Genomic DNA, 26,412 nt, shown 5'->3' with positions numbered 1-26,412 from the left:
GTCTATTAGGTGTTGTTAAACTGAAGTTCCTTTGAATTAATGATTTATAGAATAATAAATTTACCTCTAAGGCAATGGAGTATAAGATAAAAGTAGAAAATGCTTTACTGTAACCAATTTAGGTGCGTCAAATCAAAATGCATTTTAAACAAATTTATTAAAAGATATTTGAAAAAGAAGAGCTATTTTAGGACCTATCATGCATCCAGAGAAGTCATTAAATGAAATGTAATCGTGCTGTGTTGTAAAGTTATCTCAACAGATTTCTCAAGCTGAGGGAATTTAGGCCTAGCCCATATGTGGATGGAAAAAAAAATCAATAGTATGATCTTGTTGGTTTTTTTAATGTCATTTTGCTGTACTGATAGTTCTTCATTAGGATGCAGTTTTCACGCTAGATGGCTGTGCATAAAATATGTCCAGTCAGTACACAGCTAGCAGAGTTGTTGTCAAAAAGGATGATAATTGATGAAAGGGAGGGTGATATTATGAACATTGTAGAACTCATCTTTTATTAACTATTTGTTCTAGTCCTGTGTCTGTTATGAGAAACCTTTTACAGCACTCGTTTGTGCCTCATGTGGGTGGTCACGTGTATTCTACATTCTGTGTCCCAACGACTGTTTACGTGACACTTTCCTGAAAACCAAAACTGTGTATCTCATCCTGGTTGCTATTCAGTCAAGGATGTTATCTGAAACCACATGAGAAAGTTAATGCAGTAGTTTGCATGTCCTGTCATCAAGCAGTCAGTGGGGGTAATGCTTTAGTATGTTTTAGTTTAATTCCTAAAGGAAGACATTGTCTTGGCATATTTGTCTCATTTGTTACTGTTTATTTCAGGATATTAATGGCATCTTTGCTCTCAGCTTCCCTTTTCTGTTATCTGTTTTACATTTTCAAATTTTGGCCATTAAGGCTTCCAGAGTGCTGCAAAACGTTAGAAAGAGCTGGCTTGTTGTGAGAGCATACAAATATTCTGCAAATGCTTCTGGAGAAAGTATGATTTCAAGGGCATGTGCCAGCACGGGACGGAACTCCTGGTGGGGCTTCAGAGCCTTCCTTGGTTTAGATTGCTTTCTGATGCGATACAGCTTTAGAGCCCAATTCTGCTGATAGGGAGTCTAGCAAAACTCCTTCTGCCATCCATGGAAGTAGGCTCCAACCCATTTTAAAATTTCCTGTGAAATGCTGTTGCCCACTAGATGGAGACACAAGATTTTATACATTAGTGGATATACAGATGGTAATCAAACCCACCAGCTGCCGCCTGCTCTTTTCAGGCACCTTGCCAACTTACTGGCAGTATGTTGACTGGAAAGCAGACAGTGACACACTTTGATCGAAAAGCTTGTATGATGATTTTTTTTTGTTGTAATATTATTGTTTTTTTAAAAAATGATAAAAGAGATCAAGACGTGTATCTTGATCAAAGGGTACTGCTGTCTGCTTCCCCATCAGCAACTTCTAATTTATAGAAATCAGATTGCATGGAAAGCAATCAGCAAAGGTTTGAGGTCTTTCTTGTTCTCACTGCCAAGACATGCTGACAAGTGAGAAAATTAAAATCAGAGTAAGTAGGGAGAAAACTAGTAAAACACTGGTTAAAATGTAATTATTTAATGTTCATAATTTTAATAATTTTAGGGGTTTTAAAAAAACCCCAACCAAACAGTTAAGAGTGCTCAAACTGGCTATCCCTTATATTATAAGAGCACCTTAAGATCTTTCTCTGTTGGAGGGTGTTGCTTGAAGGCTAATTTACCATTGAGAGACAAATATATCTGTTAAGTTACTTGTCACGGAGAAATAAATTGTCTCTAGGTTTGGGGCAAAGTTTTTCAAAGGTATCCTATCAGCTCTGTTTCTTCCACATGGAGCTGTGCATCCAGTATGATTTATTAGGGTGTACACATGATATAATGAACACCTGCAAAGAACACTTAAACTAGTCAGCCCTATAAATGTGAAGATAGTGTGTGCAGAGAGACTACACTGAAAATTTGGCTATTAAAATTTGGTAAGGTCTTGTCTCTTTAAGGTCTCTAGAGGGCATTTTCTCTTCTTGGCTTTTGGTATTGATTCCTTCTTTAAAAGCCATTTTTTGGTTTAGGTTTTTTGGTGGGTTTTTTTTGTTCGGTTGGTTTTTTTTTTTTTTTTTTTTTAGACCTGCTAGGCTTAACCAACAATTAGCAGTTACAGAAGTATATGTGTGCACGTGCATGGACTGTGTCAGCTGGAGAAAGACTGTGTTTTGGTGCATAAGTGAGTATTTCTGGCCAACATAAAAACACAAACCCAGTGGCAGTTGTGAGAGTTGTTTCAGCTTTTGCCAGATGTTGAAATCAAATTAAAGAATCATGACAGGAGGACCTAGGATATGTCACATTTTGTCTAGATGGAGCAAGGGATTATCGAGTGGAAATAACCTGAAGTAGTTAAGGAAGTGAATAGGGCCCATGTCCATAAGTCTTTACAGTGCCATCTTTGATACGATATTTGGGTTATGAATCTATTGAGAAAGGAAGTTAAAAACTTGGTTTGGTGAGAAGAGATACTGTGGTAGCCACACTAGACATTCATCTGCTTCATGCAGCCTGGCATGCTTGGCAGCTGGGGCCAAAGGGGAGTGCAAGACTAGAATAGTAAGCATACTGTTTAGCATTGTACTCTGGTACCAGAGTGGTGAAGATGGATCTGTTCAGCCTCACTGCCTCTCCTCCATGCGTGAGACGTTCAACTCTGCTGTTAGCTACTTCCCATCGCTCGTGCTCACCTCTTCTGCATGTTGACCCATGCTTTTGCCCGAGCTGCTAAGTTTTTCCTTCCACAGGACTAATTATGTTCTTGTGTCTCCATCCACTCTGCCTTTCTCTATTGCCTGCTGAGTTTTCCAGCCATTAGCGGGTTTTCTACGCTGTTCTCAACTTCTCTGCTTGGCAATCCAGACACATTTTGCGTTCCTGATGGGTGTTTCCTTCTGAGGGTTAGATGGAAAGACAGACCTGTCATGCTTCCAGGTATAGCTGTGCATTCTTATAAGAAGGTGCTGCTGTTTGATACTTGTTATGGTGCTATTTAGGAAAGCTGCCATGGGAAAGGTGTTGGTAAAATGAATGGATAAATCCCTTTGACATCATTGCTTCATTTTTTTTCTTTTCTGTCAAAAGCTGACACATTGTCTTTATCTCATTATGCAAACTGTGTGCAAACTTTATGATCACATTATCTTTGCCTATTTTTGTAGAACAGTGTTTCACAAAAAGACAAAACACAAGGTGGGGGAAGAGGAAAGCCTATAGCGTACAGTTCAACCCAGTACCTTTCACATTCATTTGTTCTATAGCCAACCCAAGATTTTCACTTCAAAGTTTGAAACATTTGCTCTCAATTCTGACTTGTATTAAAATTCTGTGTGACTGTGGAAACCTTTTTTGAGCACATTGCATATTTTTGTTGTTTTTGATAGCTATGTGGAAATTTTCTAGAAGATAGGCTGAGAAAGTTGGGGCTGTTCAGCCTGGAGAAGAGAAGGCTGCGTGGAGACCTCATGCCAGCCTTCCAGTATCTGAAGGGGGCCTATAGGGATGCTGAGGAGGGACTCTTCATTAGGGACTGTAGTGATAGGACAAGGGGTAATGGGTTAAAATTTAAGTTTAGATTAGATATAAGGAGGAAATTCTTTCCTGTTAGGGTGGTGAGGCACTGGAATGGGTTGCCCAGGGAAGTTGTGAATGCTCCATCCCTGGCAGTGTTCAAGACCAGGTTGGACAAGGCCTTGGGTGGCCTAGTGTGAGGTGTCACTGCCCATGGCAGGGGGGTTGGAGCTTGATGATCTTAAGGTCCTTTCCAACCCTAACTATTCTATGATTCTATGAAGTTAACATAAAGTTTATAAGGGATAAGGAAGTAAATGACTGTTGGTTTGTTGGGGGTTTGGGAGTGGTTTTGGGTTTTTTATTTTTTAGATTGGGGAGAAATTATTTTGTAGAAATGTTTGTTTCTTCTCATGCTTTCTTTAAACAAATTTTGAAATCTCCACATTGGAGTATATGATTTGTCACGAGCTTCCCAACAAGTCAAAGCAGAGTGAGATTTGTGGACTTTTTCCACCAGAAACCATTTCATGCCCCAACAGAAATGGAAATGACTCTTCTCAGAAACCTTCCAAGCTGAAGTGGGAGGAGATAATCTGTAAGGAGATGTTACCTTCTCAAAAACAACCTCACATCATCCAAGGTGTGGTTGGTTTTGGCAATTTACCAAGAGGAAATTTAGTAGATTTCAAATCACCCACCAAGCCAAGCTGTGCTGAAACAAAGCTTTGTTTTAACTCTTGCATTCACCAGACTAGCCCTGCCCTTATATACAACTGCATTTTTATTTAACATGAATGACAGTATTATAAGGTAGAGTTAAAACTAACCCCAGCATTCAAGATGAGAACCAGTATAAACAGATTTATGAACATGTACTGTAATAAGGAGAGCCTGTTTACAATGGAGTACGAAATTCAAGTGTCATATAAGGAAGTGATGGTTTCTTTTGAGTAAGAGGCTATGGTTAGAATACTGAAGATTCAAGTTATATGGAAATGCAGTTGTAAAGAAATACTGATGTCTTAGCTGGAGTTTTGTGTGAACTGGTCAAATATTCTGGTGTTAAAATAGACATTTCACATAGAAAGGTGACTGAAAACTGTAACTATGAAATTTGTGAGAAAAATTGGCTTACTACTGAATTCCCAAATTGGTAAATGTATGTTAATAACTTCATTTTTATGATAAAAACATGAAAAAATAAGTCCCTAAAATAGTCTTGAGTCAATTTTCTGATAAAATAAAATCATTTTCCCATTTGTTATTAAAATGACCTACAGTAAGATTTTTTTTTTAACCAGGTGTTAATTAAAAATATGGAAATGGGTTTAAAAAACATTGCAGTTCACAGTGGAAGAATTACCATAACTGATTTGTTCTCAGAGCCATGCCTGTTTTGAGATGTTTTTAAGATGTCTAAGTTACTGGTTGTTTTTCTGCATGATTGTTTCCAAAGCAAAATGTGATTCCAATAAAAACAGTAATTGAATTACAGTCCACAGGACAAATTGTTGTTTTAACAGAAACTTACACACTCAGGCAAAGACTTTATGGTTTAGGTCTAATAACAAAGAACACAAACTCCCCATTTTTATGTGATCATATATCCTGAAAAGTTTTGTAATGTAGCATATTTTAAAAAAATCTATATTGTAGTTTTTATATTGTGAGAGCAATTTATTTTTTTTTTTTTTTTAGCTTAGAATCAATATTCTTTAGGTTGTTTGGTTTCTTTGGTTGGGTTTTTTTTTTTAATGAAACCTTTTAAAGGTTAGGGCAGCTTTTTTTCTGTAGCATCAGCTAGGGGTGAATCAATATAGACAAGTGTATACATACCTAATGCACCTGATAACTGAGAGAAGTATAGAAAGAGCTTGTTCCTTTGTCACTGGTGCAGGAATGTACAGACTATGAGACAGTTGTGTGAGGGGCTTATCCAGCACCAGCCTTGCATAGAGGAAATGCTGGTTTCAGAGGAAATGGTAGGAAAGGAAGGCTCTTCAAGAATGGCAGCAAACAAAGGCTGGAGGTGGGACCTCTGTCCAGCTTGAAGCAGTGATTACATGTTACTGTATCAACACCAAAAGATAATTGTTCTGCTGCCAGACTTTCTCAGCAGGAGCTCCCAGTCTTGAACTTTGAACCCTTCTGATTTTAAAAGTTTCTTTTAAAGTTTTCCTAGTTTTGGGGGAATCTTCCTTCATGTACATTGTACTCGTGTAGATGAAGCCTGAAGACTCTGCTTACTGAACTAAGAGAAACCTGGTGGGCATACACAAAGCTCTCTAGACACATGCCTGATATAACTGATGTGCACACAGCATGAGACATGCCAGGGATAGACATACATGCTGGAGATAGGCATGTCTGCATTTGCTTGGTTTTGGCAGTCCTAGGGCTGACCCTGTAGAACAGTAATAGTTGGTGAGACATTGCTGCATCTCAGATGTAACACCTGGGAAAAAACAGCCCAGGATAGTGCCAGCAGCCATCTGACTTTTACAGTATGCACTCAGGGTTGCAGGAGGAACGTGTGGTGCAGTTAATCCCTGCTAAGTTTTTATAGTTGTCCTTTGAATAAATAAGGGAATATTTCATATTTCCCAGCACCAGGCAAATTGAGTAATCCAGCTTTCCTCAGTTCCCTATATACTCAATGGGAAAGGTAACAGGCTGTGCTTGCTGTAGGCCAGGGCAGGTATATTAAGCAATTGTTAGGTTCTTAATTTATTTTAGCTGCTCTGTTTCTCAGGAGACGCAGTCATCTTTGCGCTTACTTACAAGCAGGGGTTTACGGGGTTGACAAAGCCCCTAAAGCAGGTGCGATGAATGCCATCCCCCTAAGCAATTTAATTCTCATAGGCTGTTTTGTTGCCAAATGCATAAGCTGTCATGCAAATTGATTTTCTGACAGTATGAAATGGCAGCAAGTCTTTATAAAAGGTATGAAGCCTCCTACCAGAAAGAGGTACCAAAATGCACCTGGCCAAGCATGCTTTCAAATTTTTATCATAGTGTTTTCAGCATTCATCTCAGATCTTTCCTGATTGAATGATTTGGAAAAAGAAAAGGGATGTACAGCAAGGAAATGTAAAGCTCTGGCCTCATAAGGTGTGTGTCATCAAAATGACTGCTGCGCATTGGGTTCAACAGAAGCTACTTTTATGGTTTCTAATGTGATCACATGACTAATTTTAAAAGTCCTTACTTTTTAAAAAAAATATTTGTAGATCCAGAAAGTTTGTTACTGTGGGAAAAGTGCTTGTGGGTTTTGTTTTGTTGGGTTTTTTGAAACGGCTTTGGATCCCTGTTGAATATAACTGTGCAGCCACACTAGGAGTTGCCTGCTCTTTGCTTGTTTGATGGGTGCCCTTGAAGTGGAAGAGGGGGACTTGTCACTTTGAAGAGTCCTAATATGCAAGAGTTGCACTTCCTGTACTAAAAAAATACCCTTCACCCTTCCTCAAAATCTGTATGCATTGTTTTTAAAGGGGGTTTGTTAACCCCAGGAGTTTAAAATGGTAAGGCAGACCCAAAAAAATCATGAATGTTTATTAAAAATACTTGTTTGGTTCCTTCTGCTTGCAGTCTGGTTTTTGAGCTTTCAAGATTTATGTTTTCAGTCTTTTCTCTGCAACCATAAGAGCTAGACACTAACTTTATTTTTAAATGAAAAGTGAGATGCTCTTGTAATCCCATAACTCTAGGAGATTTGGCAATGCTAAACACAATGTGAATCTAGAGTGACCATTCCAAGGTGAATCATTTTGTGATGTGTCCTCAGCATGAAAGCCAGCTGGGGATTTTTTATTTTATTTTTTATCTCTTATTTTGTCTTTCTAAATAATCTCTGAATTGGCAGTAATAATTGGAAGCTGGGTAAAAGCAGAAGTAGATGACCGCAGCCCAGTTAAATCAGTATTATTTTTTTCTGGTATGTCAGGATATTCTTACAAAATCTATGTGTTAAGGTTATTCTGCATTAAGATATCTCTAGAGAGGAAGGCTTTGGTTGTTATTGTAGAAGCACCCTCTTCTACTCAGTCAAGCATTAAAATTGGCAGCAGTTCCTGGAGTAGCAAGAAAATCCTGGTTGTTGCCCTCATCTAGTTACTGAAAACAGTAAGAGGATATGTAAAAGCTTTAACTTGAAGGAAAAATATTTGTAACTGTGACAGTGCGTTTCCTTACAATAATTTATGGGCAAAATGTAGGAAAGGAGGAACACAAGCTATAAATAATATTCCATATGTAAACATAATGGCAGTAGCAAATTCTTTTGATTTAAAAATTAATACTGATATTCATTAATATAAATTACCACATTTCAGATGACTCTGATGTCCTTGAGGCCAGATGTCACTGACTGATTTACAGCTTCCTGGGGGGAGGAGTAGATCCTGTTTTGTCAATGTAGGCAACCAAATTGCTTCAGATAGCTATTTTGGACTAGATTAATTACTGATGTATTGTCAACAAAGTTGATTCACATCTCGTCTCAGAAACATGGAAAATTCTCTTTTAAAGGTATTAACTTGAATTCTGAAATGCGGGGAAAAGGGCATAAAGTATGTGTTTGACTTACTGAACTTTTGTCTTATTTGAGAAATAGTGGTTTGAAAGCTCCTTCCCAGGAACATGCACACAGAATTTCCATGTGTATCATTAGCAATTGGGGAACATAATTCAGAGTCCAAGTTTAATCCCTCATTGATCTTAATTCTACTTTAAATATTAATACAAACGTGTACAATGAAGGCGTTCAGAAGGAAGCTCTGCCATCTTAATCACACAACATAGTTCATACATCTGGATTAAGTTTTTAAATGCTTCAAAATATCCTTCAGTCCTTTGGACCTTGGATATAGCACTGCTGCAGAATAGGGTGGCAAATGTATTTGTAGAGCGATCAGCAGCCTCCCAGAAAAACCTCCCATGAGAAGGCTGGAGGGCAATGCCTTAGAAGGCAGGTAGGGTGGATTTGTTGCGTTTGCATATGTTGGCAGGTTAAAGGTGAGGAGGAAGGCAGGTTTGAGTCAGTGTGGCAGTGCATCTCTGTCCATTAGTTATTCATTCAAATTCAACCACATGAAATACAGGCAGCTAACAAACAATATATTGGAAAGGCCTTTTATTCCAGCAACTGAAATTCAGCACATTTATAGGTGTGCAGCTGGGCATGCTTAGCATGAATGGCAAACTAATGTAAATCCTGTATTAAATATTTTGTTTCATAGCAGATCTCACATTCCTATATATATATATGTATGTATATGAGAGAGGTTTGTGCAGGTCTCTGGTAGCACAAAGTCCTGTGGCATACTGTTAGAAATACACAGATGATACAAATATAAAGAATGACTCACAAAGAATACTTTTAAAAATGCTCCCGCCATTCATATAAAATCAAATCCATATCAGTTGGAAAGCCATTGAAAGGCTTTGAAAGATGTTACAAGGCTTTAGAAATGGTCCGTGCTGAACTTGGAATATTTTTTCCAGTGCTTATAAATCATTGTTTTCCTATGTTTGGTAAGATTAGCTACAGAGAATTTATGTTAAGACTCTGTGGAATGGAGTACAGAATTTCAGATAATATTAAACTGAAATGGTGGTTTTAAAATGTTTCTGTGTTACAAAAGCCTTGTATCAAGGAGGCAAACACACCACTCCCTCAGTCTCTTTTCTCGTTTCTGAAATAAGTAAACATAAACGATAAATTCTAATTTTCAGCAAGTATGTTAGTCAATCCAAACTGACCTTGACCTTAGCTTTGACAATTTCCAAACTCTGATATTTATTCCAGGAGTGGATTGTTTCCCTTCATACCACATACATAAATACTGCAAACCTTTCCAATGACTTGAATTAGAGTGTAAGTAAATAGCTGGTTTTAATCTACATAATATTTTGAGAACAGACATTCTGTGCTATGACTACTCAGATATACCCAGCAGCCATTTGTATAATACTAAAACCTCTTACATAGAGTATTAAAAGTAATGATATCAGCCAGGGCTCGTTTCACACCACAGAAACTTAACTAATAAAATACAGCATGGATAAAATCTGTGATAATAGTAACTTAAGCAAAATTAATTCAAGTAACATAAACATCTGGGGGAAAATCTAATGGCATATTGGTAAGTTATGCAAAGCTAATTTTATAGTAACAGCCACATCTGTGGAACTCGTTTATTAGAATGCTTTACCAATCTTCTTCCCTGACATTATTCTGTTTTAAAAATTTTCCTGTATACTATTTTATTGTCTTTGCTCTGCCTACATTTGTAAAAAGGTGATTTGCTAGTTCTTAACAAGAAAGCTATGTGGGCTTACATACAGAACAACGTGACACTTTTGATACTTGCCTCTCTTTATGCAAGCTTTTACTAGAAAGAATGCCAAAGTAAATAGTGGTGTGGGGCTATACATTTGGACTGGGGTGGGAAAGTAAAGGTGACACTGAACAATATTTCCTACATTAAGTTCTTCTGAATGTTAGAGCAGCCTCTAGCCTGCTCTAACTTGTCCAGATTCAAGTGGCCTTTTGGAGCCCCACCACACCTAGAAATTAGTAAGACTATTGCTTTAGACTATATAAGGCTATTAACTTCTGCTTCCTCCAGTCTCTTTAAGAGCATCCTTTTATCTGCAGCTGACACTAATATGCCATCTACATTTATGCAACTGCCTTATGATTTCTTTATGTTTGAATTCTCATGCATCCATTGGGCCGCAATGTGCAGGAAAATATTCCCAGTAATTTTAAGGCATTATCATCTTGCCAAACTGTTTCTCACATTTCTATAGTTATATTGATTCAAGAGGACACTTTCAGTAATACATCTTTGTCATAGTGAATAATGCTCACATAATGACAAATCTTCAGGAATTAAAAAAAAGGAGGATGAATTTTTTAATGTGGGTCAGTGGAATTAATTCACCATAAATATACTCAGACTTCAGAAACTAACAATGTGTTTTTTAAAGCCACTGTAACTGTATAAAACTTACTGTGTCTCCTTCTCTGTTTTTAAATAGATTTTACGACAGAGCCATTGGCGCTATTAAACATGAGGTTTTGTTCAAAGGAAATACAAAGACTTAATTGTGTTTTTTTGGGGGGGGGGGGTTGGTTGGTTGGTTGGTTGGTTTTTTGTTGGTTTTTTTTTAAGGAAAGTATTGCATCAGAAGGATTCATTTAAATACGTTCGTTGGCTTCGGGCTCTCACCACAATTCATTCGTTCTAATTTTCCCCTGGACTAGTTAAGGACACAATGTATACGAAGGAGCAATGCAGAATGGCATTTTTAGGTCACTATATTTTGGCTGTAAACTGTAGTACTGCTCATAAATTTATTATTACTAAACAAAATACTTCATATTCAACATTGAAGTTTCACAGTCTTTTAAAAAAAAAATTGGCTGAATGCTGAGACTATTATGGCTCATTAAAGAGACTAGTTCTGCTATAATTTAGTTATTTCTTCAAGATCCAAGGGTTATTATTAGACATGGAACAGATGAGTAAAGAATGGCTCTTTTTAAAAGGATGCAGTGAAGTAAAATATTATTCTGAAAGAGGACCTCTGAAAATCTTATCCATGCTACAAAACTGTATTTCATCAGCCAGAAAATGATTTAAAAGCCCAGTCTAGTTTTTTTACATTATTTAATTTTTTTTGAAATTTGAGCTGGAGGGAATAAATGGAACAATGATTTAATCTAAATTAATAAATTATTTTGAGTAAATAGTTAACTAACTAACCAAAAATATGTTATTTTAAGGAAGCAGAAAGTAATAGTAAATTCTCATCCAATTCAGTGAATATTTTTAATAAGGAAATATAAGGTAAGAAATCAGAGAAAACTGAAATATTTGCTAAATCAAAAGAGCTCTAGGGTTTTGGATTTGGGTTGTGTTTTTTTTTTAGGAATTTGACATTAAAGTTTCTTTTTATTTTAGAAATAACATTTAGCTCAACTCAAGGTTTTTTCATTTTGATGCGCAAACTATACTTTCCAACTATACCTTTTGTGAGTCTGTAGGCACTTAGCACAGTGCTGTAGAATTTGAGTCATTAGTGATACAGAAAAATGTTTCTATAAAATCTGATTTTCTTCTTACTTAAATTCAGGAAATCTTCCTGTCAGGCTCTTGAGTTCTTATAAACATGAGTTAATACCGTCTACTTTTTTTAGTGAGCTCACACATGACAGGAAATCTTGAAGATAAAGACAAAGTCCAAACATAACTTCTGAACAATTTCCAGAACTACAAAAGAGATTTTTAATGTGATAAAGTATAATGGCTAGGTCTCACTTTTTATTTTCAGGTTTTGTCATGACTTTTGCAAACGTACAGACCCTTGAATATTTTCGGCATGTCTAACTGTAGCAAGTAACTAAACAAACCAAATATCAACCTAGCTATGATTTCAAAGGTATGAGGAAATTAATTCATGGGAGCTGCAATTACCCTGATGTGAATTAATGTAGTTACATGTTTGTAATAGCTGACTCAGAACTGGAACATCTGCCTGGTATTCTCGGTGGGCGCTTCCCACTGCAGAGGCCCTAGATAAACCATTTTAGTATTATATGCTGTTCCTTGCTTGTTCAAAAAATTTGTCCCCCTGTTCTCTCTCATCAATTAAAAACAAAAACCAAAATACAACCCACAAAAACCACACATGCAAAAAAAAAAGACACAAACCCTTGTCCCTTCAGAGGATGCAGGGCCACCTTCTGCATCATTCATAAGAGCCCAAGCACAGAGTAAGTACTGCATCCAGCTACTTCAGAGGGGGAAAGCTGTTTTCCTGTCAGAGCATTCCTGGAGCCACAGTTCACATGGCAGGAGAATACCAGTGAGGTTCCCATGAGTACAGAAAAGAGAAGTGGGAGCAAGCATGATGAAGCAGCAAAACTTGTACCATTGGCAACTCTTAATTAAATTATAGCCACATATTTCTTAGGACCTTATTTGATGCAGGGTGATTACAACTTTACTCCAGCTGATTCATTTGATAGAGTACCCTAGTGGTCACCTGAGTCCTTTACTTCCAAAATGCAACCAGATCCCTGTTCAGAAGTGACATATTTTTAATGGGAAGACTGCATGTTATGTAGGCACTGTCTTTTCTAAACTTAATTATCCACATGAGTAAGATGCTGTAGTGTTATGAAATTATCAAAACCATCAGTTCTTGCCAAGTATTATAAAGAGGGCCCCTTGAGATGGAGCTAGAAATTAAAGCTGATCTATAATCATTTTCAGTATGTTTTCCAGTTCCGAGCACCTGGATAGTAGCAAAAAAGGTATTGTTTTTTTGTTGTTTGCAGCCATTTCATTTCCACTTAGAAAAGTCTGCAATAAACCTCTGAGCAATAATTGTTTTTGAATTACTTTTTTTTTTCTTGCTCTTTTTTTTTTTTTTTTTTTTTTATATTGCCAGTCTGCAATTGAACTTGCTGAACCTGCAGATCCTCCCTTCCCTGCTCTGCTGGAAGAAGGCATACCTTCGGGTATCTATTCATCATTCATAACATCACTAACAGCTGCAGAGACAGGATCTAAGGTAGAGTTTTGTTCTTTGGTTTTGGGTTTTTTTTTTTAAGATAGTTTTCAAAGAGTCTCCTACCTCATTTATTTCTCATTGGAGCCCAGGCACTAATGACATCTGCTCTCAAGAACATAGCATACATTCTCTCCTAAGATTGAATGAAATTACTTTTAATGCAATAATCGGTTAGCAGAGAACATTTATTTGAGTCAGCACCTCTGAGGTCTCAAGCCATGCAACTTCATAACCTCAGGATCTGCCTGGCCTGGGCAGTGAGAGAGAGGGACACTGATGGTCTCTGTCAGAGCAGGAGTTCTCAAAAGAAGGCATCATGTCTTGTTGCATGTCTTCAGGCTTGACACTGTTTGGTCTTGTAGACAGCAGGATAATGTTATAACTCACACATTTCTTGTGGCTGATTGCTGCTAGGGTTCTGATCAAGGGGAACAGCCCTGTCCAGAGGCAGATTCCTTTGAGGTAGATTCTGTGGCTGCTGTCACTGCCGAAGATCAGAAGTCCGCAGAGTACGAAATCGCAAATGAAATTATTGGCAACCTTGAGGTACTAATATTAGAAAGCTATTCAGTGATTTTGTCTATGGTTAATTAGATATCTCAGCCTTAATGAATATAAACTGTATTCATGATAAAGCTGGCAAAAGGCACATCCATATGCTGTAAAAATGTGAATTAGCCTCTATAAATAACTCCTAGTTTAGTCAGCTTACATGTGATAAGATAAAAATATTCAGTAATATAACAACATATATCTTCAGCATTACTATGTGTTAAGAAACACGGGCCAAATCCTGCACTCAGTGATGTCAGTGATAAAATTCCTCTTCAGTGGTTCAGGATCAGCTGCTGTGATGGAGCATATGCAATGCAATGGAGCAGTGTGTGCTTAATATAAATTGTTAGATGCATCTATGTTACACATCCTTCAATATGCGTAAGAACACATTCATGCCAGTTCTAGACTTGATTTGGTAGGTATGTAACTATACAAGAGCTGCCTTAATGGAACACATCAGGTGGCCCTGGTCTGCAAACCCTGAGGAGTCCGAGTTCTTTCTGCGGGGTTCATGAAACAGAAAGAAGCTACTGTCAGTGAATGGACTTACATTTGTTGTAGGGTGACCTGCTTCTCTATGGGGAGGTCTGTAAATTGAAACATGTGGAAACCCAGCAGAGTAAATCATTGTTATTTTGTAAACTACTCCCTCAAGTGTATGAAATTATTGAAAGCAAACCAGCTAGAACTCAGTTCCACCAAGGAACTGGTGGAATTTGGTCTTACTTGCAACAAACAGGTGGCATTAACACTTTAAACTTTAGCTACAGTGCATTGGGCACTGTTGACAAAGCAGTTTATTAAATTATGAAATAATATAATTATCATTAATATAAAGTTATTAAATTATGATTTCCCGAGGTGGGTATCCCCGTAGGGCAGTCTTCAACACCGGAGCGAGGGGAAACCCCGCATATCGGAGCCTCAGCTCTGAGCAGCGAGAGCCACCGAGGGAGCCTCAAGCCCCCGCCGGGCCTTGCCCAGGAGCCGACAGCTCAGCTGACGCAAGCAGGGACCCACAGGGGGCGGTGCCAGGAGGGACGGCACCAGCCCTGAGCGGGTAGAACCCGCCCCAGCGAGCGCGGGAACAGGGCGTGGTGCGGCAGTTGGTGCCGACAGCGAGGCAGGCAGAGAGCGGGATGGGGAGCGGGATGGGGAGCGCTCGCCTCCAGGCCAGGGGCGCTCTGGGGGCTTTGCTCTGGCTGCCCCGGCGGTGGCAGCGTCAGAACCAGACAGAGCCGGTGAGAGGGAAGGCTGCAGCACAGAGCTTGGAGTGCAGAGAGTGCCTGCATTGGTCTGGTGAGGGGAGGATGCACAGTGGGCAGGGGAAATCCTGCCTGACCAATTTGGTGGTCTTCTATGGTGGTGCAACGGAACTGATGGACAGCGGTAAAGCAGTTGATGGACTTCTGCAAAGTGTTCGACACTGTCCCACACAACATCCTTGTCTCTAAATTGGAGAGACATCAATTTGATGAATGGACCACTCGGTGGATAAAGAACTGGCTGGATGGCTGCACACAAAGAGTTGTGGTCAATGGCTCAATGTCCGGCTGGAGACCAGTAACAAGTGGTGTCCCTCAGGGATCAGTGTTGAGACCAGTCTTGTTCAACATCTTCGTCGCTGACATGGACAGTGGGATTGAGTGCGCCCTCAGCAAGTTTGCTGACGACACCAAGCTGTGTGGTTCGGTTGATACGCTGGAGGGAAGGTATGCCATCTAGAGGGACCCTGACACGCTTGTGAGGTGGGCTGATGCCAACCTCATGAAGTTTAACCATGACAAGTGCAAGGTCCTACACCTGGGCCAGAGCAATTCCAAGCACAGCTACAGGCTGGGCAGAGAAGAGATTCAGAGCAGCCCTGCAGAGAAGGACTTGGGGGTGCTGGTCGATGAGAAAATGAACGTGAGCCGTCTTCAGTGTGCACTTGCAGCCCAGAAAGCCAACCGTATCCTGGGCTGCATCAAAAGGAGCGTGACCAGCAGGTCAAAGGAGGATGTAGGAAAGCTGCTAGGATGGCTAAGGCCTCCTTGGAATTAAAGCTGGCGAGAGGGGTCAAGGACAGCAGAAAGAGCTTTTTCAAATACATGGCAGGTAAAACTAACACCAGAGGCAATGTAGGCCCGCTGATGAACGGGACGGGTGCCCTGGTGACAGAAGATACAGAGATGGCAGAGTTACTGAATGACTTCTTTGTCTCTGTCTACTCTGCCGGAGGCAGTCCTGAAGAGCCCTGTACCGCTGAGACCTCGGATGAAGATAGGTCAACGGAGCGGTCTGCCTTAGTCGATGAGGAATGGGTTAAAGACCAGTTGAGCAATCTGGACATCCATAAATCCATGGGTCCAGATGGGATGCACCCGCGGGTGCTGAGGGAACTGGCTGAGGTCATTGCTAGACCACTCTCCATCATCTTTACCAAGTCTTGGGAAACGGGAGAGGTGCCTGAGGACTGGAGGAAAGCAAATGTCACTCCTGTCTTCAAAAAGGGCAAGAAGGAGGACCCGGGTAACTATAGACCGGTTAGCCTCACCTCCGTTCCTGGGAAAGTGATGGAACACCTTGTCCTTGGTGCCATCTTAAGGCATATCAAGGATAAGAGGGTTATGAGGGGCAGTCAACATGGCTTCACCAAGGGGAAGTCATGCTTGACCAATCTCATAGCCTTTTATGAGGAAATAACACGGTGGATGGATGATGGTAGAGCGGTTGATGTGGTCTATCTTGACTTCAGCAAAGCGTTTGACACGGTCTCCCACAGCATCCTTGCGGCTAAATTGAGGAAGTGTGGTCTGGATGATAGGGTAGTGAGGTGGACTGTGAACTGGCTGAAGGAGAGAAGCCAGAGAGTTGTAGTCTATGGGGCGGAGTCTAGTTGGAGGCCTGTATCTAGTGGAGTGCCTCAAGGGTCGGTACTGGGACCAGTATTATTTAATATATTCATCAACGATTTAGATGAGGGAATTGAGTGTACTATCAGCAAGTTTGCTGATGACACTAAGCTGGGAGGGGTGGCCGACACACCAGAAGGCTGTGCTGCCATCCAGAGAGACCTGGACAGGCTGGAGAGTTGGGCGGGGAATAACTTGATGAAATATAACAAGGGAAAGTGTAGAGTCCTGCATCTGGGCAGGAACAACCCCAGGTTCCGGTATAGGCTGGGGAACGACCTGTTAGAGAGCAGTGTAGGGGAGAGGGACCTGGGGGTCCTGGTGGACGACAGGGTGACCATGAGCCGACACTGTGCCCTTGTGGCCAAGAAGGCCAATGGCATCCTGGGGTGTATTAGAAGGGGGGTGGTTAGTAGGTCGAGAGAGGTCCTCCTTCCCCTCTACTCTGCCCTGGTGAGACCTCATCTGGAATATTGTGTCCAGTTCTGGGCCCCTCAGTTTAAAAAGGACAGGGACCTGCTGGAGAGAGTCCAGCGCAGGGCAACTAAGATGATTAAGGGAGTGGAGCATCTCCCTTATGAGGAAAGACTGAGGGAGCTGGGTCTCTATAGTTTGGAGAAGAGGAGATTGAGGGGTGACCTTATTAGTGTATATAAATATATAAAGGGGGAGTGTCACGAGGATGGAGCCAGGCTCTTCTCAGTGGCAAACAATGAAAGGACAAGGGGTAATGGATACAAATTGGAGCACAAGAGGTTCCACTTAAACCTGAGAAGAAACTTCTTCTCAGTGAGGGTGACGGAACACTGGAACAGGCTGCCCAGGGAGGTTGTGGAATCTCCTTCTTTGGAGACATTCAAAGCCCGCCTGGACACGTTCCTGTGTAACCTTATCTAGGTGTTCCTGCTCCGGCAGGGGGATTGGACTAGATGATCTTTTGAGGTCCCATCCAATCTCTAACATACTGTGATACTGTGATACTGTGATCCTGCCCCTCTACTCTGCTCTCATGAGACCTCACCTGGAGTATTGTGTGCAGTTCTGGCATCCTCAACATAAAAAGGACATGGAACTGTTGGAACAAGTCCAGAGGAGGGCCACGAGGATGATCAGGGGACTAGAGCACCTCCCATATGAAGACAGGCTGAGAAAGTTGGGGCTGTTCAGCCTGGAGAAGAGAAGGCTGCATGGAGACCTCATAGCAGCCTTCCAGTATCTGAAGGGGGCCTACAGGGATGCTGGGGAGGGACTCTTCATTAGGGACTGTAGTAATAGGACAGGGCACAATGGATTGAAACTTAAACAGGGGAAGTTTAGATTGGATATATAAGGAAGAAATTCTTTCCTGTTAGGGTGGTGAGGCAATGGAATGGGTTGCCCAGGGAGGTTGTGAATGCTCCATCCCTGGCAGTGTTCAAGGCCAGGTTGGACAAAGTCTTGGGTGACATAGTTTAATGTGAGGTGTCCCTGCCTACGGCAGGGGGGTTGGAACTAGATGATCTTAACGTCTTTTCCAACCCAAACCATTCCCTGATTCTAAATATCTAATATTACCTGAAAATAGTGTGATATTAATAAATTGTTTTACATAGGTTGTGTATAATTGGGGAATATAAATTAGAATAATGATGTTGTCATTTGATCTACCTATTTGATTTTATTTTTTTTTTATTTTAGTTTTTGTAAGTCTTCCACCAATCTGTCTTTCACCTGATTTCTCAGTTTATTCACCTTTGAGGTAGTCTTATAAGTAGATTTTTACCTGATACATGGTCAGACTCACCATTTTGCTGTTACAAGTGAACTGTGATTTCACAATCTGCATTATTTCTCCGGGGAGCACAAGGCAGCTGTTGCTCTAGTTGAGTATAGAAAATAACTTTTAGTCTGATGCCACAGTGCTGACAGTAATCACAACAGCAACCATAGTGAAGCACGGTGGCAGCTGATTTTCACTAAAGGCAGAATCTGAGACAGAGAGATGTAAAAACTGGAGAAGAAAGTCAGCTGGATTGGCTGGGAGAGAATTGGCATGGAGGGTTAGTGTTCCACAGCAAAGCAACGAAATATGCATGTAATGTGAAGGGATAGGGACATATTTATTGATACTTGAGGGTGGATTGAATATGGTGAAGGCCGTCCCCAAAGATAAAAAGTTGAGGCATAAATTCCAGCTTTTTGATGCTAATCTGAGCTATTGAGAACTTTGAAAACATTTTAGCTGTCATTGTGTGTTGATGGGTTGCAGCATAGCACTAGTAGGGATTTCTAGGACCAGCAAGCCAAAAAGTTCCTAAAATGGCAAGTTACTGCATGCTTTTCTAGGCCAAATCAGTTAACTTTATCAAAATTACATGAAGCCCACTAAGAATGTAACTCTGAATTTTGGAACAGTTTATGCAGAGTCTGTAAAGGACCTGTGAGCCTGTTCCAGTTGTTTAAATGAAACTTTGTGACTCTTGGGAAAATTGTCATAGTAGTCCTTCCATTTATCATATATTTTTGCATTGATGAATTCTGATATTGAGAAATACACATAAATTCCCCATAAAGCTCCAGTATTTGTGGCCTTTTTCCCAGTGGTCCCACATTTCCAAATTCTGTAAAATAAAGATTGCTACGCATTATCACTGCCAAAGATTTCACTAAAAAATGTCACAACCCTCATACCTTCCCCACAAATGTTGCACTGTAAATTAAGCACTCGATTTCTACAAGAGTCTGGAGTTCCAGAATCAGATGCACGTTCACAATTGTGTTTGTAATTAAGACAGACAAGCAACATCACAGAAATATGGTTTTTTTATTGTTCATTTTCAGTAATGTTTTCTAATTCCAGCAATGTTTCAATAAAACGTATTACACTAGAAAACAAACATCTGCAGCAAAGGAAAACAGTGGCAACAACCAAATCCCAAAGCAATTTTTCTGATTTGGTTTTTGTTGGTAAAGGCTGTTCGAAAATACAGGCAAATTAGCCTATCTCCCAAAACAAGATTACATGAGAAATGGCTGTTCCAGATCACTTCCTGTTCATGGCAGTCATACCATGCATCAGAGTTGTGCACAGTAATGTGATAAAGTGTTATCACGTAAGTACAGGCTGAAACACCGTTACGTCTGCAAAACAGGAAGGTGTGTAGGATAATGTCTGTCTTATTGCACTACAGTGTGTCAAAACCACAAAGACAATGTGCAGCCTAAGATAGCTCCATCATAACCAGTTTTTTTCTTCTGATTTTCTTTACAGGCAGACATAAATGAAAAGCCGCAAATGCAAGAAGCAGCTTATACTTCAGAAAAACTAAAAAGTCCTGAATAGCCAGATAAGAAAGGTGATGTTGAGTTTCACAGAATTGGACAGTAGGGGATGGCATGCAGAGGAGACTGGCCCCCTGCTGGAATGTAATTATTTTTGTATAAAGGAAAATGACTCTGTTAACATTTACCTAGAAATAGTTCATCCCAGTTCCTCAGATTTACTGTGTTCTGCCAGTGGTGTTGTTTAATTTAGAATTAAGTAGAAGATTATAAACAGAAGGATGCATAATTAAAACATGTTGAAGTTCAGTTTATATCTGAAAAGAAATCCAAATTTAAAAGGAAAAAAGAAATACTGTCGTTTTGTTCTCTTTCCTTTTTCCAGCTGTGAAATATAACTGTTTCTGCTTTACACCTATGTTTTTCATGAAACCTTGCTAGAATAAGAATACATAGGGAGAAAATCTCATTTTGAGGCACTGCAGTTATGAGTTAATTTAGTTAACATATAATTACACTTTTTACTGTAGTTATTCATTAATAATATGTATGTTATTTAATTTTAAATTGCTTCCTAAGCTTTAAAACTAATTTAATATCTTACACGTCTTGTATTTCCACTATATTAAAATTGCATAAATGAAGAGTTTGCACTTTTACAGTATTCCCAAGCAGAGCTCCTTTAGATTTCAGTGGAAAATTTTCTGGAATGCATGTAAGCTTTCATCTGAGAATGCTTCTATGTTTTGTCAGACATTATAGAAATGTTTCAAACTCAGAAGGAATCCAATCAAATAAATTACCTCAGAAGAACTGGTTTAACAATTATGTTTCAAAATTGTAAGTTTGTATTAACTGTTGTGTCACAGATCTCTGTGCCCTAGAAAGCATGTTAAATACGAGTCATGCTTTCAAGCATAAAGGCTGGATTGGATTACATGTTTAGTGGAATATTTGAGAAATGGGGTGTTTTATTCATTACTATTTCATATTTGTTTCTCACTAAGTAAAACAAGTTAGTTTTTTGTTTCGTTTCATCCCCATTTTTTTATGGTGATAATGAAAAAGTTTGCAAGCCTCACTCAGCCCAGCCAAAACAGAAAATAGCTTGAAACAATTTTCCTAAAAGGTCTTTTTTTGGCATTGCCTGACTTTCAGGGGCTGCTGCAGGGAAGGGGCACTGCCTCCACGCTCATCAGTGGGGAGCAGTCTGCAGCTGAAGGCAAATTCCAGTAGCTGTTTCTGGGTGCCAGTAGCCTGGGTGTGCTCGTTAGAACGCAGATCACATTGGGCACAGAGCTCTTCTAAAGCAATGGTTTGACATTTTAAGTGGGCAGAGTATTTTACTTGGTCTCATGTGTTGAGAAAAATTCTTCCCCTAGTACGTGGTTGGGAGAAGTAAAGTTCTGTAATGGTTCGCTTCCAAGTTTTCTTGATTGCTCTTTCCAGCACTGGCCAGCAAATCAGTGACAGCTTCCTTTCAGCTAGTAAAAGCTAACTGTTCTGCTTTGAACACTGAAGGAATTAATGCAGAATTATTAGTTTTACCTTTAAAACAGGGTTTTTTTAATATTACATTTTTAAATTTGTTAAGACTGCTGGTTATATTCTTTGTTGTTTTATTGTTTTGAAATATGGGTTGGGTTTTTTTGCTATCAAAACTTTCTCAAATCAGAATACCCTTTTTGATACATAAAATCAGCTCACAGCACATTATGCTAATGTCACAAGTTTCCCTGGTTTTGAACTCAAAGGTGAGAACAGAGTTTCTGAAGAGAGCTGTCCGTATGGGAAAAAGAAAAAAGAGTATTTAAAATACTTTTTAAGGAAAATGTGTTACTGGCAACTCAGCATTGTTTATCACTGCAGACTTTAATCTGAAGACTACATTCCTGCTGTAGCGTGAAGCAGAAAGGGACTAACTGTGATTTATGATAAGGCCAATGCTAAACAAAGGCTTTGCCCATATCTTTTCCTCCCTCTCCCAGATTTTGTAGAACCTCTGGGAAATTTTAAAGTGCTTTGAAGATGAGAAATTGTATATGAACATCAAGTATTGCTGCAATGATTTCTTAGCATTCAGTCTTAGTACATATGCATAACAGCTGAGGTATTGCAGAAATCCAAAGTGAAGTTCAAATCCCACAAACTGTATTTGTAACTATCTTCCTGCTGAACTAAATAATGCTACCAATAAAAGATAGCCCTAGGGATTTTTTGGGGAGTGAGAGGGGAGGATAGTCAGGAAGCTGCGGAGGGAAAATGAGTAAAAGGTAGACATAATATCTCTCTGAGAAGTCAGAGTGCATGTTCTGACACAGCATATGAACATCAAATTGAAGAATCCTTTAATGTCTTCAGAATGTTAATATGAAATGCAAAACGTCATTCTTTGGATAGATGGGTAGGAACAAAATGTTCAGATGCAATATGGTGCATTAAGAACAGTCTCCATTCTGCATTCCTGGCTTTTCCATTGGTTTAAATCAGGCTTGCTGTTTCTCAAGTCTCTCGCGTCATGTTGAGTTACTGCTATAGTCATCTCTAAAAATAATTATACTGTCATTCCTGGGACCTGTAGTTGAGGCTTTGGTATGCCAATCTTTGATTTCTATTTTTTTCTTTCTTCCTTTCATTTTTTCCCCAATGCTGTTGCTGTAACAATTTTTTTACAACACACATATTTAACGTAGTTCCTAACGTGTTCCCACCCTACAGAGCTTTCAATTCAAATCAGATCTTGTGCAAAGGAAGGATAGAGGTGTTATGATCTACCTTGTCTGCCAGAGAAGTGTTGGTTTATCCAGGGGACAGAGGACATATTTTTTTTCCTGTGTAAGGTATAATATTATAATATTGATGCTTTTTGGCATCTTCATGGTAAAATCCTAGTCTTCACTGGGATTTCATAATGAGACAATGAACAACTAGTAATTATCCTCTAGCAAAAGAAAAGCTCTATTTTCAGGCAGTGCTTTCCTGCATTATACTGACAGCATGATGGAAGTTTAGAAGAGATAGAAAGCATTTTTTCTAGTGAGAAGCTGGCTTTAAAAGAGATGGGAAAGGAGACAAAAAGAGAAAACAGTTTTTTACCTGTTTCATAGTGTTTTGCCATGACCTTTTCTTCTCAAGACTTGCTTTTCCTCTTCTGTGCCAAAACTTGATTTGAATTTGAAAATTACCACATTGTTTCCTTCCTAAAATTGTAACTGGCATTCCTAGAAAATTTGCTTTCCCAGAAAAGCCACTCTGCGTAGGCTTCAAATTCAGCTTTTCACAAGTGAGAAAAATACATTTTCTTCCATAACCTACACTGCCAACCTGACCACAAAATGTGGCAAAGTCAGCATTGTGCCCTTTAAATCAGATATTTAACTGCACGCTGCAGCTGACCACCAAAACACATTCATCCAGATATACACATCATAGAATCATAGAAAGATTTGGGTTGGAAGGGACCTTAATGATCATCTAGTTCCAAACCCCCTGTCATAGGCAGGAACATCTTCCATTAGACCAGGTTGTTCAAAGCCCCGTCCAATCTGGCCTAGAACACTTCTAAGGATAGGATGGGGCAGCCACAGTTTCTCTGGGCAAGCTGTGCCAGCACCTCACCACCCTCACAGTGAAATTTTCTTTTTTAGTATCTAAATCTCCCTTAAAATCCTCCAGAGCATAGGTTTGATCCTGTGCTAACCTACAAGTTCATGGAAGAGATCTGCTCAGTAGAAAGGGTGCCATTGTGGGCTTTACCCTCGCATCTGCTGCTTGCACATATTGGTGGTGGACTGCGGATGTGACAGGTGAGATAGCAAGACTGGTAAACTATTCATAGCTAACATTTACAGATTTACTTGTGTGAAAGGGATGTTTGCACTGACCAGCATGGCATGGCATGGCATGGCATGCAGCAGCGAGATACACTGCAGGTAACTGAACAATTAGCCCCCTCTTTTTCCTCTCTACCCTCCCTCATTTTACGCTGGTGTTATTCCTGCCCCTGCCACAACATGCAACTACATAGTTCTTCTGTAGGCTGCAGTCTAGGCAAAAGGTGTATTCAAGGTGTTATCACCTCCACTTCTCTGCTGTGGTTCACCAGGAAGTAACAGTAATGACAAAGCACACAAGGCAGAGTTGCATGCCACGAGCGACTCAAAACTGAATGTAACATTTGAGGCCATTTTGTTGTGGCATTTTGGGTGCGCAGAACAGGCATTGGGCTCCAGCAGTTACAGGTTCAGATTACATATACGTGACAAAAGAAAAAAAAAAGGAAAAAGAAAATCAAAGGATAGTTGCAGTGACTCATGTAATTGAGAGTCCATTCAAACGTAGAGCATTAAACAGAACTCAAAATTAGTAATACTGCAAAAGAACAGAATGTAAGATATTTCCAGGGCAGAAACAACCTGATTTTTTATATAGTAGCACTTCTATAAAGCCTGTGCTGCCACTGATGCAACAAAGACTGCATTAAACATGGGATTTTGTTCATGCGGAGTTCTGCACTCACAATGTTGCCTAGGCTTGCTAGCAGTTGTATGTATTTTGAATGTTTATGCAGATGATTCAAAGAACAAAAAGGGAAAAAGTGAGTTGCTACAAGCACCCCAGCCAAGGGGAATTAGCGGGAAGTCCTGTGGCCTAGGAGGAGGAAATTGTTTAGAGGCTACAAGAAAGAATGATCCATAAAAGCTATTCACCTAAAATGGGTATGGCACTCTTCTTTTCTGGAAAAAGTTGCTGGAGCTGTATCAGTTTGTGATGCTGATATGGGTGGTGATTCATGGTGGAAGCCTCTTCAGAGTGCTCTGAAGCACCATCTAGATAAGCCAGTTCCTTCAGTGACTGCAAAGAAGGCCTCAGGATTTTGCCTTCCTCCCCTGAGTTGGTCTATGTGAATATTTTAGTTTTCATTTAGCTCTTTTTAACCCTTTCTGAAGATCAGTTGTACAACGTGTTCTTAAAATTTGAATTTTACATCTTTTAACCTCAAGACAATTTTTCTTGTCTATTCTTACGTCTATTCTTATGGTTATATTGGTTATAGCATAAGAAATATGACTGGGTAGAGCCAGTGTCCCAGGGTCTTTCCTTTAGCATTGGCGGGATGCTTAGGGAACAGTATAGGAACAGAGAACCCTAAGGGTGATTCACTGCATGAAGGCATACACTTCCACTGATCAGTGCTTTAGAAATTTGTGGGGTCAGACTGTGCACCCAGACCCAACAGTAGCTTGAAATCAACGGGCACCTTCTCCATGAATTTGTCCTATTTTGAACTCAGTTGTACTCCTGGCCACCATACTGTTTGATGGCACAAAAGTGTTCCACACTTTAATACCGTGTTTTTGATGGACCAAGCTGGAATGGATACAGGAGGCTGAAGGTTCCTCATCTTCAAGGCTCTCACGATCCTCAGTTTTATTGGTAGCCTGTGTGTGTTGAGGTGGTATAAGTGGTTAACCACGAAGACGCTGACCTTTCATGTATGCCAGGAGGAGCTGAGATCCAGATAAGAGAAAGCATGTGTCATGCTCTGCAACACCGAGCCTACACTTCTGCCACCAGCCCTGTTACTTTTTGTCATGTCATTTTGTGCCATATCTAACTTACATGCTCCTGAGCAGAGATGCATCATTCAACCTTTATCTACATGTCGAGGGACACACATGTGGCCCTGCCTGAATAGTGAGATACTGACAATGGGAGAAAAAATGACCGTCTTTGTCAGGCAGACAGTGAATATTTTGCTATTGTAATCATTGGAGTAGCAAGTTTCTTTGGAGTCTTAAGTCATAAATTACTATGCAGCTCCAAGAGGAAAACTTTGCCCTTTGATTGTTTTCCAAAGAAATGTTCTCAATTCCTCTTCTGCCAAATTCATATTACAGATCATGCTAACAATTTTTCCCAAGCTTTCTTGACCTCCTCCCTTCTTCACAGTAGTAAAAGAAACTTCACTTACCACAGGGAGATGTTGAAGATCACTAAATTTTGCTGATTTAGGAACTAAGTGAATGAAACAAGCTTACAAAAATGTAGATACCACACTGCAGAAGGCAGATAGCTCCACTAATAGGAAAAATTGAGCTTGTGATATTTCTGCTATTTCACAGCAGGTTAGTAAAGTGCCTGCTAATGTGCTGTTAGGTTGGGGGTCTGCAGGCATTCCCTCATGTCAAGGCCAGAGCTGTGCATATGGCACCAGGGAGCCCTAATTTGGGAGGATTTGTTGTGGGTTTTTTAGCTCCTCCATTGCCTTACTCCAGCAAATCTGTGCCTGATCTTACCAAAGTAAGACAAGGTAACAGCAATATTCACTCTGCTGCTTTGAAAGGTGTTTTATTTTGGTTGGAGTTTGGAGTTCTGAATGTTCAGTAGCATCGGTTCCTCTGCTACTAAATCATTTGGGGGCAGCTGAGTGAGCCTGCCACAGCTCTAGCCTGAGTAAGGGGTTTGGGATTGTTTTCCTGAATGACCAAGGTGAGAAAAAGCCACCTCTTTCC

General features: G+C 39.9%; 1 protein-coding gene across 2 annotated transcripts in view; it reads left to right on the top strand.

The window, feature by feature from the left end:
- The window catches only part of CABCOCO1 (ciliary associated calcium binding coiled-coil 1), a 57,632-nt gene extending 37,426 nt beyond the window's left edge, over window positions 1-20,206 (top strand). Inside the window, exons 6-8 of one of the 2 annotated variants that reach the window (XM_061374042.1) lie at window positions 13,062-13,184; window positions 13,599-13,730; window positions 19,887-20,206. In XM_061374042.1, coding sequence (XP_061230026.1) covers window positions 13,062-13,184; window positions 13,599-13,730; window positions 19,887-19,958 — 327 coding nt within the window. In that variant the 3' untranslated portion in view covers window positions 19,959-20,206. The remainder of the gene's footprint in view (window positions 1-13,061; window positions 13,185-13,598; window positions 13,731-19,886) is intronic. The other variant, XM_061374041.1, reaches the window with a different exon arrangement.
- The last annotated feature ends 6,206 nt before the right edge of the window (window positions 20,207-26,412 follow it).

The sequence above is a fragment of the Neopsephotus bourkii genome, unplaced genomic scaffold (genome assembly GCF_033783945.1).
Source record: "Neopsephotus bourkii isolate Nb327-2 ecotype Australia unplaced genomic scaffold, CSIRO-AGI_Nbou_v1 NB_1634, whole genome shotgun sequence".
In the NCBI taxonomy this organism is placed as follows: Eukaryota; Metazoa; Chordata; class Aves; order Psittaciformes; family Psittacidae; genus Neopsephotus; species Neopsephotus bourkii.
This window is presented reverse-complemented; position numbering and strand designations above follow the sequence as displayed.